The sequence below is a fragment of the Microtus pennsylvanicus genome, chromosome 21, assembly GCF_037038515.1.
Source record: "Microtus pennsylvanicus isolate mMicPen1 chromosome 21, mMicPen1.hap1, whole genome shotgun sequence".
Lineage (NCBI taxonomy): Eukaryota > Metazoa > Chordata > Mammalia > Rodentia > Cricetidae > Microtus > Microtus pennsylvanicus.
In genome coordinates, this window is record NC_134599.1 from 11,372,545 (window position 1) to 11,385,045 (window position 12,501).

Genomic DNA, 12,501 nt, shown 5'->3' on the forward strand with positions numbered 1-12,501 from the left:
CAAAGGCATTCAATGGCAGTAAAAATTTCTGCCTCTCTGACTTAAGCAACTGAAAAGCTGGGCTGTTCCTCCTTTGAGCATTTGCACACTTCCTGGCTTATTTGGAGCTGGTAGGATAAGAGATCAAAGATGACTAGAGATCCTGTACTGAGTCCGATGAATGTTAGATGAAAGTTGGGTGCCATTTATTGGTTTCTTTTGTAACTGGAAAGAATATGTCATTCACCAAGTTGAATCAAAACTATGGAACAGTGTCTCTTGTATATTTTGGATGAGAATATAGGTATTTGGCTATCATGCAGCAAAGAGAATCATACTTGGTAACAGCTCAAAGGTCTCCCTCTGGGCCATCTGGGCTCTAGGATTGGGGAAGCCACTGTCTTTGCTTCAATGGGGTCCTATTTGTTCCATGGTTTTGGATTTATTGGTAGAGAGGCCAAGATGCTGGGCACCGTCATACCCATCCCCACCTCCTTTGTGTGTAGGTGTGTGCTAATACCTGAGGATCTTTTGCTTTAGCATAGAGGAAAAATAAAATTGTCTTAGCTTTGCTTGGAGTCTGTCCTCTCTCGTGTCACTTGTGATTAATGCCATGGACCAGCATGAGGCCAACACCTCAAGGATGCTGCTGATGTGACGTTAAATACTTACTTCAGTTTGATTTTCTATTGAAACCAGTTTCTGTAAGTTCAAGGTGCGCCCTCATCACTAGTGAAGGCTGCATCTAAGCTGTTACTTTGAGAAGAGCTCTGCCTGCTCTTATTCAGTGTGTTTCTGCCGCTGGCCTTGACGCTTGGTTCTCAACTATGGCTCTCAATACTTACTCTCCTGTAAAGAAGCATGAAGGAATAAGAGGAAAAGCAAAAGCTTAGTAAAATAAACTCCTGTGATAACAAGTGGCCAACCATTCTTCTGTTGCTTGGTGTTTCCTCAGAAACACTCTTGGGACACAGCAAAGAAAAGAGGCTTCCAATGTGGGGAGGTCTATGGAGGACAGGCAGGATTCCAAAAATGGCTCCCTTTCCAAAAAGCAGGAATTGGTAAATGACTCAATTTGCATATCATGCCTGGAACAAGACTTGATTTCTTCATAAATAGGACAGGAGAAATAGCTTTTACCTAGCCTGTTCTATGTAAATATTGCTGAGATGGAAGGGAAATGCTCAGCTTTGTGTCCAGTAAGAGACTCCGAGTGGCAGAATCAGTGCACCACAGACAAGACACATCTGTCTATTCTTACACTTGGTTTCCGTATTTACACCTCCTACTCAGAGACCCATTATCTGTAGGTCTGGGTCTTATTTCTGTCCTGACTACTAATTCCTAGTGGTTCCCTTTGATGGTCCCCCCAATAGTTGTATATTGCTTGAGCTTATGGACGGTCAGTGGCTTTTGAAGTTAATCTGAGTTAGAATTCATAGAATCCTTAACCTTTAGAACTTTATTTGAAAGATAAGGGAGAGGAAGTCTAGGGAAAGTATTTAATGTTCTCTGAGTCATGCTATTTTCCAAATATGGATTTCTGGATTGTCAAGATTGTTTTACACACATATACACACAATTGTTTTATACACAAAGGGTTTATGAGTCCTTTGAGCCTAGAAGGGCAAACCTTGGGATGTGGACTGAAATGAGATCCTTTCTGAAGGGGAGAGAAGATTTTTAATGAGATGGTTAAAAGTTGTGTGGTCTTGTTCAGGAAGACCAGTTCTCTATTTCCAGAATAGAATCTAGCCTGCTTATAAACAAATGTGAGGCAGCCTGGGTAAAAATCCTTGTGGACCACAAACATCTGCAGAAATATGTTGTTTTCTATAATCACCACAACAGTTTTATATATATATATATATATGTGTGTGTGTGTGTGTGTGTGTGTGTGCATCGTAGTAACTAGTGTGCTAAAAATGTCATTTGCACAAAGCTGAACCTTCATGTAAGTATTTTAAATAAGGTTTGATTTACAGCCATCAGGAGTAGAGAGTCTCAGAATCTTGTATCTTGAGGTTAAGAATGGGGAAAGAACACCCCTGGGACTCTGCTGTCCCGGAGTCCCTGCCAACCCCTCGGGTACTGAAAGCCCCTTTCTCCTAGGGAGTCAGGACATGTCTTTGAAGGGCTGATTCTACAGAGAAGGGCAGGTCACAAGCCACCTGCTTTCTGAGTCTTGGTGGCTATTAACCGGATTGCTGGGGTTACCTACTCTATATATGTAAAGAAGTAAGCACAGTCCTGATGCCTTGTGATATAGCCATATGTAGCATGCAGGCCCGGCACTGAGTGTTAGCAAAAGGGAGGTCTTTGGATGACACAGGTGGCATTGGCTTCCAGAACTGTGCAAAAAGTGAAACAGAAGCAGTATATAGATCAGGCTGAGCAAAAGCCACAGTCAGTCTCCTGTTTGCTGAGGGCTTAGGTGGGAATAATACAAACACACAGTAGAAGAGGCTAGGGCCCTTGCTTGTAACCCTGGTGCCACCACCACCTACCCAGGAGACCTGAAGAAGAATCTCACTGGCTCTCCATTTTTCTCATTTCATGTGCACATGAGCGTGTGTGTGTATGTGTGTGTGTGTGTGTGTGTGTGATAGCTATAGCCCCGCCCTTCTGTTTATTGTATCTTCTGCCTTGAAGAAAAGTATTTTATTCTGTGCTATTCACGTCAACCGTGCCTAATCTGAAGGAAGATAGCCAGGCTTAAGTATAAGTCTTAAGGACAATTCACTTTCCTCACTTCCTAGGGTCTTTTGAGATGAGAATCCAGAGAATACGTGGGTACGAAAATACTACATAGACGGCAGCAGATCATAGCTTCATCTCCTCCAGTTTTCTAAGGAGCAGGCTCCATAGAAAGTCCAGACTATGAAAGAAATTCCTTTCCTTTTACAGAGTATTCACAGAACATTCTTTTAGCCACAGCAAAGGAAAATAAAATCAATAATGCTATATTTTATAAAAGATGGAAGCTGTGCGTGTTTGACTTGGAACCTTTTATCATCTTTCTCTGGTTCTCAGGGGGAGATAAAATTACCGAGCTACTTTTTGCATTAAGAAGGAGGAATTAGCGGGCCTGTTTGTTTCTTTTTGTTTTCTATAAAAATATACACTCTTTTTCTTTCTTTTTTATTTTTTTTTCTTCCATTTATTTACTTAAATAAATCTTACTTAAAGATTTCTGTCTTTTCCCCGCCACCACCTCCCATTTCGCTCCCCCTCCCCCAATCAAGTTCTCCTCCCTTGTCAGCCCTTAGAGCTATCAGGGTTCCCTGCCCTGTGGGAAGTCCAAGGACCACCCACCTCCATCCAGGTCTAGTAAGGTGAGCATCCAAACTGCCCAGGCTCCCCCAAAGCCAGTACGTGCAGTAGGATCAAAAACCCAGAGCCATTGTTCTTGAGTTCTCAGTAGTCCTCATTGTCCGCTATGTTCAGCGAGTCCGGTTTTATCCCAGGCTTTCTCAGACCCAGGCCAGCTGGCCTTGGTGAGTTCCCGATAAAACATCCCCATTGTCTGTGTAGGTAACTGTTGGGCATGGGAGGGTAAGAAGGAATTTGCTTCCATTTACCCAGCATTGCAGGAAAATCCCGGTTACTGATCTTTGGCCTCTGCTTTTCAGATCAGACTCCAACCCCCACGAGATTCCTGAAGAACTGTGAGGAGGTGGGTCTCTTCAGTGAGCTGGATTGCTCCTTTGAGCACGAGTTCAGGAAGGCTCAAGAAGAAGAGAACAGCAAGCGGGTAGGTGGGCCTGGGTGGACCCTAGAGGTGTGGGTCCCCAGTGTCATGTGGAACATGTCAGGCACTGCAATCTGTATCGAGGTGTTCTTAATGTACAATGCCCGGACTCAGTCTCCCCGTGAGGCCTGTTTGTGATAGTGTTTTAATGTATTTGTGCGTGCCTTGTCAACCTTTTTCTTTTAAAGTGATCTATCTCTGATGGTGATAGCACACAGAGCTGAGGTTCAAGTATAATCTGAAACATGGAATTCAAGCTTTAGAAAAATATGACCTATTTATTCTTAAAGCCGTGTCAGATAAACCCCCTGCAAACAGATATTTTTTTTTCCTTGCTAAGTATTTAACAGCAGATCTTATATAGGCAGTGTGTTCAAAAAAGACCAGGCCAAAAGGGCAAGAACAGGTGATTCATCAAATGGCAGGAAACAGAATTTTCATCTGATTTGGACCCTGCTGACAACTCTCTGTTTTCCATGATCATTGGCTGTTTTCTACCAGATGCGAAATCACTTTCTGGTCACTTTCCCTGGTCAGGCCACTGAGCAGAGGTTGTTGGTGAGTGAGGCACACAGAGTGAGTAGCTACAACTGTGGGTCGCTTCACAAAATCCTTCAGAGGTTTTTTTTTTTTTGGTCCATATTATTGTGATAGAATTTTAAAACCTACTAACAAGATAAGCAAAGGAGGTAGGGTCACAGGTAAATTTGACAAGTGTGGTTTTTATGAATTCTTTGTTACTGTCACAGGATGTCACCGAGGGCACAGTGTACTGAACATGCTAGACACAGTCCCTGGACAGAAATGCAAAATGTCGAAGATGGTTTAAAGGGTCAAACAGCTAGGTGGCAAGGAAACCTTGAAAGGAACTTTTAAAAGGCTCTGATATTTTTCTACCTGCCTCCAAGCCTCTGGCTCTTCCTCTGTGGGAAATGACAGTAATCCCTCTCCGTCCAGATTTTTGTGTCACATGCATACGCTGGGCTCGCTCAGGGCAGGCTCATGGTGACCAGGCTGCGTTGCTTTAGCAAAATGCGTGACATTTATAGGAGGAACACAAAATCACAGTCATCCCGCTTTATGTATAACTATAACTTTATTTATACCAGTCCTTCCCTCTCCTGCCCCCACTTTTCCAGACGTCTTCATATCTGTTGTTCTTTGCTGGGCAAATCACTTTCAGAAACACGTCACAAAGTCTAGAAGACACAACTAGATTTCATCGGGATACTTACAAACTTTAATACCCCACGAGAATAACAAAAGAGAATCCGGGATTCCCATTCAGTAAATTTCCTCTGCTGGAGTAATGAGCTTAGTTCTTTTGATCGATTTGCATTTGTGGAAGACTGAGGAATCAGTGTCATTCATTCCCCCAAGACAGTCGAAGTGGGTTTCTTTGACTATGATAAAGACGTGGGTGTGGTCAATGCTATCTTCATATTCCTTGCGGTAGAATGGTGGTAAGCCCGTGCCCTTGATTTTCCTAAAGATCTTTTCCCCCTGACAGGTTCTGTACAGCCTCGGCTGGGGGTGTGGCTGTAGGCGTGCTCCTGGTGAGTTATTCATGACTCTCCATGTGACGCCGGCCGCCTCCTGCTAGCAGTTCTTGCAGATCTGAATTCCAGGAAATGGTTTGCTTCCCCTGAGGAACTTGGGCATTTTTTCTGCTGTGGCTAGGAGAAGCCTGTACCGCTTGTGATTCTCTTTTTGCTCTGCCTGCTGGATTATCACAAAGCCAAGGGTACTGCTTAACTTGGAGAGCGCTTTAGACCACTATAGTGAGTAACATTTTACTTCCTCCATCTACCAGACTTTCAGTTCTAGTTTATATTTCCTCTGGTCCTCATTTCCAATTAAACAAAAATATTTTCACGCTAAACATATTTGGTGGATTGCCTTCAATTTCTCGTAGGCTGAGAAGACGTGAACTCATTAAAACTTAAAAATTACATAATGAAATAAGCAACACCAAGCAAGAGTGCTGTGGTAAATGGCAGGATCATGTTTTTCTCGTGTTCATGCGTTGCTCATTGCCGTGCGATTGCTCATGATGGGTGTGAGGGAATGACCGCAGACAGGCCCTCCAGGACACCACCGCAAGCACTGGGAACCAGACAGCCTTCAGCTTGCGGAGGCTCCCTCTTGTTCTGTTTGGTTCAAACCAGAGGGACCAAATCCAGCCTTGGGTGGCCATCACCACAGGAGGGGACTTCTCCCCAGTGACTAATGCACTGTGACTCACTCCCAGCAAAGTGGCTGTGTTGGTGGTGGCTTACCCGCTGGCGTGGTTTTAGCAGCACTGGGCGGGGAAGGCACAGAAGCATCAATGTTCCCGATCTGAAGGTGTGCTTTCGCCTCCCTCCAAGATGGCTGTTCTCCAGCTACTAGCATCCCTGTAGCTCCCGCTTCACTTATTCTTTTGCTGCTTAGAAAAAGTAGGGACAAAGTCCACACTCGCCGAGTTCTGTGTTTTCCGATGATCCTCTCCTTCTGCCCTTTTGATATCCATTCAGGTGCTGATGCATTTTCAGGAAGGTTTTTCTTCCCAGGGTTCAGGGGAGGCCTAGGGCTTCATGTATGACAGATAAACATTCTGTCACGGGGTAGATCCCTAACTCCAATTATTTCCCTTTCATTCTAAACCTCAACTTTTTATGATTTCTTTACCCGAGACTCCTTTCCCTCCCTTTTTTCCCTCCCTCCTTTCCCCCTATGTAGTACACATGTGGTCATGTGGGTAAGCATGCCATGCTTGGCTTTCATGTGGGTACGGGGCATCTGAACTCAGGTCTGCATGCTTGCATGACATCTCCTCAGCCCATTCTTGACCTAAGTCCTCAAATACAAAAGTACTTGCATTGCTTCATCAGTAGAATCGGATGAAATGGAAGATGTTTTCACTAGGTTAGAGATTTAAATGGTCCTGGGCTTCACCTGTAGATTCCTAGCTGTAGGGTTGGAAAATTCAGATTAGAGGCAAATAGAGAATGGATTCTTATTAGATTAGATTTAGATTCCCATTGAAACAATTCTGGGTTTTTGTTTGTTTGTTTGTTTTAACTCTGAATTTGATTCTGACATCCTTTTCCAAAATAATCTTAGCATGTAGAAGGAATGAAAGGTTACGTCAGGTCATGACCGGGCAGCAGATAACAGACTCCAACATTACCTCTATTTCTGATACTAAGAATTACTCATTGCCTCGTAACTCTTCGAGGGAAATCCCAGATTGAGAGAGGGTTATAGCTCTCTAGTAAGCATCACAAAGCTCGGCTTGCCCATGGCTTAGAACTCAGAAGCCTGTACTCCAAAATGCATAACTTTTTCATCAGCCTCCATTCATAAAATGTTTTAGGGTTATCACAATACATCAAGTACTGTCCAAGTCACCAATGAAGATGCCAACGAATATAAATGATCAGAAAAACAAGCAAGCATTAAAACACCTCAGTCTTCAGATACCTAACTTTATGGACCAGACAGATAACACACCAGTGAAAAATGCCCTTGGTAGGCAGGTGCTATGGAGTTATAGTCCACCGTGGGCAGGTGCTGTGGGCTTATCCCCACAGTGGGCAGGGGCTATGGAGTTATCCCCCCAGTGGGCAGGTGCTGTAGAGTTATACCCCACAGTGGGCAGTTGCTATGGACTTATCCCCACGGTGGACAGGTGCTGTAGAGTTATACCCCACGGTGGGCAGGTGCTGTGGACTTATCCCCACGGTGGGCAGGTGCTGTGGAGTTATACCCCACGGTGGGCAGGTGCTGTGGACTTATCCCCATGGTGGGCAGGTGCTGTGGAGTTATACCCATGGTGGGCAGGTGCTGTAGAGTTATACCCCACGGTGGGCAGGTGCTGTGGACTTATCCCCACGGTGGGCAGGTGCTGTGGAGTTATACCCCACGGTGGGCAGGTGCTGTGGACTTATCCCCATGGTGGGCAGGTGCTGTGGAGTTATCCCCATGGTGGGCAGGTGCTGTGGACTTATCCCCATGGTGGGCAGGTGCTGTAGAGTTATACCCCATGGTGGGCAGGTGCTGTAGAGTTATACCCCACGGTGGGCAGGTGCTGTGGACTTATCCCCATGGTGGGCAGGTGCTGTAGAGTTATACCCCATGGTGGGCAGGTGCTGTAGAGTTATACCCATGGTGGGCAGGTGCTGTAGAGTTATACCCATGGTGGGCAGGTGCTGTAGAGTTATACCCCACGGTGGGCAGGTGCTGTGGACTTATCCCCATGGTGGGCAGGTGCTGTGGAGTTATACCCCATGGTGGGCAGGTGCTGTGGACTTATCCCCATGGTGGGCAGGTGCTGTGGAGTTATACCCATGGTGGGCAGGTGCTGTGGACTTATCCCCATGGTGGGCAGGTGCTGTAGAGTTATACCCCATGGTGGGCAGGTGCTGTAGAGTTATACCCCACGGTGGGCAGGTGCTGTGGACTTATCCCCACGGTGGGCAGGTGCTGTGGAGTTATCCCCACGGTGGGCAGGTGCTGTGGAGTTATCCCCACGGTGGGCAGGTGCTGTGGAGTTATGCCCCACAGTGGGCAGGTGCTGTAGAGTTATACCCCACAGTGGGCAGGTGCTGTGGAGTTATACCCATGGTGGGCAGGTGCTGTAGAGTTATACCCCACGGTGGGCAGGTGCTGTGGAGTTATACCCATGGTGGGCAGGTGCTGTAGAGTTATACCCCACGGTGGGCAGGTGCTGTGGAGTTAATGCAGCTGTGAAGGAGTTCAGAACGGGCTGGGTGTGGGCAGAGAAGGCATCCCAATCCTGTGAGCTCAGAGACTCAGTAGAAGCCTGAGAAGACGACCTGAGCGAACAGAGAAAGGCTGCGTAAAGGCCTGAGGCCAGGTGGTGGGATGCATGTTGGAAAAGTTCTGAAGAGAAAGAAGTACAGCCGCGGAAGCGTGTGTGAGAGAGCTCGGTGTGGGGAGGCAGGCCCAGGAGGGCGCTGCAGGCCATGTGAAGGGTTCGGTTTTGACAATGACTCAAAACGAGATGGGGAACCATAGGGCAGTTCTGAGCAGAGAACTGACAGGGCCTGATGCAGTGCTTTAGAAAAGTCATTTGACTGTTGAGCGGAAAGCCGGTGGTTGGAGGCAGAAAAAGAAAATACTTAAGGAAGAAATGAAAGACATCTAGGCGGATGTTGGTAGTATATTTGCCTAAAACAGAGATGGAGGACGTGGCTGGGATCTACGTTTTTTTTTTTTTAAGGACAAAGGTGATAGATAGTTTTGCTGGTAGAATGTATTGGCAGCAACAGGAAGGAGAGACTCAAAAAGCTCCTGGGTTTTCCACTTGTGCTCCTGGAGGGATGGAAGAACAGGGTTAGAGAAGGTTGGTGTTTGACTTCATGAGACTGAAGGGACTCACTTCTGACAGGAATGTGTGTGAAGGTGAGGTCTAAACATGGAGCTGGCAGAGTTGTCCAGCTCTTTCCAGTTCAGACTTCATTCAACCCTGTTCAGAGGAAACTGAGGCAGGAAGAACAAGATGGAGGCCCAGCTCTTTCAGAGATTCTGAAGAGGAAATTGGGGTATAGATTTTGCGGTCCAAGTCAGAAGAAGATTTTTTTGTTGTTGTTGTTGTTTTTTAAAGAAAAAGAATGAGCTGGGTGGTGGTGGTGCACTCCTTTACTCCCAGAACTCGGGAGGCAGAGGCAGGGAGATCTCTGTGAATTCGAGGCTAGCCTAGTCTAAAAGACCTGGTTCCAGGACAGGCTCCAAAGCTACAGAGAAACCTTATCTTGAAAAAAAGAAAAAGAATGAATTATGAATAGTCTTTCACATTTAATTCATTTTTAGAAAAGACCGAATAACACAGAGCAGGCATGTATTCCATTGACATAACAGCAGCTTTGCACATGGGTGCACACATAGTTTTTGCATGGATGTGAGCACACGGCTTTTGCACATGTTTGCTGTCTCTCTTACCCCTCCCATTCTCTTTCTCTCTCAATCACAGGGGCTAGAAATGAAATCCTTTGTCTTACTGAGAGAAATATAACATTACAGCCTAACATGGCCAAAGACCCCACAGATAAGAAACACAGTGCTGGTTACACATTGGGATATTCCCATAGGACCTAAATATGGCTCAATTATGCTGATGCAGAAATAGCAAATTAGGACATCTAGAATTCCTTCTCAAATGATGAAAAGTGCGGTCTGTCCCTAGAGGGTATTGACTCTTTCACACTTGGGGAAAAGGAACAAACTCTGGTCTTAAGATCTTGCATCTCAGCTCAGTCGGGGGTGGTGGAACTGGTCATGGCCAGGGGCAGCCCCAGCTCTGATAGGTCAGGCTGTTTACTCTCATTAAATTCTGCACCGAGCTATGATACCAGATGCCATGGGTTGCTTGCAGAGAGAAGAGGCAGAGAATAGGCCAACGGAGAAGGTTTCTCCCTACCTACTGTCTTGCTCTTCCCAACTACTAAGCAGGCAAGGCTGCCTTCTGGGGAGGGTCTGGACGGAGTGGTGCTGGACGGAAAGTAAGACACCATGCTGAGCAAACTCGCAACAGCTGCTTGCTTCCGGGTAGGATAATCTGTTGCTGCTGAGATATTTGTGTAAAGCACTCATACCCTCCCCCAGAAGTCCAGAGGAAAAGAATGTTTTGAAACCCAAACTTGGTTTTATCCAGGTTTTAAAAAGTCTCCCTGTTTGCTTAATCCTCTCGGATGAGGCTGTTTTTCATCTTTTCCATTTTTTTTTCTCAGCCTGCCTGAAAGGAAACACCCTTTGACAATGATAATGGAGATGACAATCTCTTCCTCTCTCCACCCCCCCCCCCCAAGTGACTGGGAAACCCAAGGCTTGGAAGGATTCCCTTTGTTCTCCCATTTCTGCCCAGGACAAATGGAGGGCACTGTCGCCTTCCTCCTTGCAGGTTACGGTCCTCACTGTAGCTGGACTTTGGTGAGAGGAAGGGAATTTGGCCTGGTTGTTGCATCCCGCTCAGGGGAGTAACTGAAGCAGTGGATAAACTGAATGCTATTTCATGTGTTGGAGGTCCCTGGACTGTAAGAATGATGAGTCCTGCCCTGATGGGACTAGTGAGAGCTGGTGTCTACTGCTGGATGTGCGAGTGGAGTAGGATGTGACCCAAGGCCTTGCCTCAGTTTACCACGCAATGGACAGCACCACATCCAGAAGATTGTGTTCGATTTTTGTGGAGAGCCTGGTTGCCTTCAGAGCAGGAAAATGCCCGGAGCTTTGTTAGTAAAAGAGAGTGGACACAATGTCAAATAGGTTTGATGTGGTTGGTGAGGGAAGTCCATGGCTTACAGGGGTGGGGCTAAGACAGGCATTAGATATTTCTTTATTGTCACCCTTAGGGACTTCCCTAAAACCCTATCTGTCAGAGCCAAGGGAGAAAAAGTTGAGACTGGTAAGTTACCTTTGATTCTTAAATCATTCGGCCATCAGAAATTCTGTGTTCAGCCGTGTTAGCAGAGAGATCAGAGGGTCGCAAGCAGCAGGAACTGCAGAGCGGCACCTCCCAACTCTGAGTATTAACTATTTCAACTACTTGCTATGGATTTTATTTCCCTTTTCTGTCACCTGACGCTTGTCAGGGTGAGTTAGAGGTAGGGCTCTTCTACCTGGCTTCTCTTTGTCATCTGCAGCTGCAAAGGAGAGGAGCCTGGGAGAGGAACGAACTGGACGACGTTAATATTCAGTGTTGCTTGCCATAGGGGAACTCATTCACTTAAAAACCTTTAGTTGGAAATTTGAGAAAGAAATAGTATTTTTTTTTGCATCAATATTTCCTGGTCACTAGTGACTGGATGTCGTAGTGATCAGAGTAGTCCCATGTTTGCAAAGGCCTTTCAGGCCCGTGTTGTTAATGATAATTCAATTCTCACTCCCTTTCTCCCAATGAAATGCAAGAAAATAACCTGTGTAGACAAAAAAGAAAGTAGACGGCTAGTCTGTGTGGCTCCTTCCTGCCTCTGCAGCAATCCCTTTGGATGTGTTCACCCTCAGGAAGTCCTAGCTACTCTATCTTCAGAAAACTGCAGGCCTTGTAGCTGCTAACATCCAGCCCTCGGCAGAACGTAAAGATTACACTTTCACTACTGATGTCTCTCTTTGGAGACGCCTGTGTGGTCCCACTTAGCTTACTCACGGCTCTTCCCAGGTTACAGACCCACTGCCATTTCTGACTCCCTTGGTTCTGTCAAGCAAACTCTACCCTCACTGGAAGACTCAATTTTGCTCTACTTGGTTGATCCAAGTAGGAACATTCTGAGGAAAAGAAGTCCCTTAGAAACCAAGGCAAAGAGACCATGGGTCTTCTGCTGTGTTCTGTCTCTATCACCTCAGGCTAGAGCACCCTGCCAGGAAGTTGCTGAAAATCCCCAAAAGGTAATTTGGTTTAACACAACTTTAAGTATAGTCGTGCAACTGAGTGCTTCAGAAAGGAAACTAGCTAAAATGTGTAAAACCAGAAACCAATTGTTCTTAAATCTTTTTTCCTCTTGCTAATAGTTAGAATATAAAACCAGTATCCAGAAGTAGCTTGAGATCTCAGGAGGGCAAACAGGAATTGATTTGGAAGTTATTAACCACAGCGTTCTCCATATGCTGCGTCAATATGGGCTCAGCCAGGTCCGGGTACTGTAAAACCTATGCTTGAAATATATAAGAAAAGGACCAATAAGGGAGGTAAGGACCATTAAAACAGTTTTCAAATGAAAAAGAAATGACCAAGTCCTGGGGAATGTGTTTCATCTGCCCTGAGCTGCCTTCCC

At 45.8% G+C, this 12,501-nt stretch overlaps 1 protein-coding gene across 1 annotated transcript in view; it reads left to right on the forward strand.

The window, feature by feature from the left end:
* The window catches only part of Creb5 (cAMP responsive element binding protein 5), a 393,781-nt gene that overhangs the window by 96,079 nt on the left and 285,201 nt on the right, over positions 1-12,501 (forward strand). Inside the window, exon 4 of the mRNA XM_075955284.1 lies at positions 3,612-3,733. Within this exon, the coding sequence (XP_075811399.1) occupies positions 3,612-3,733 (122 nt within the window). The remainder of the gene's footprint in view (positions 1-3,611; positions 3,734-12,501) is intronic.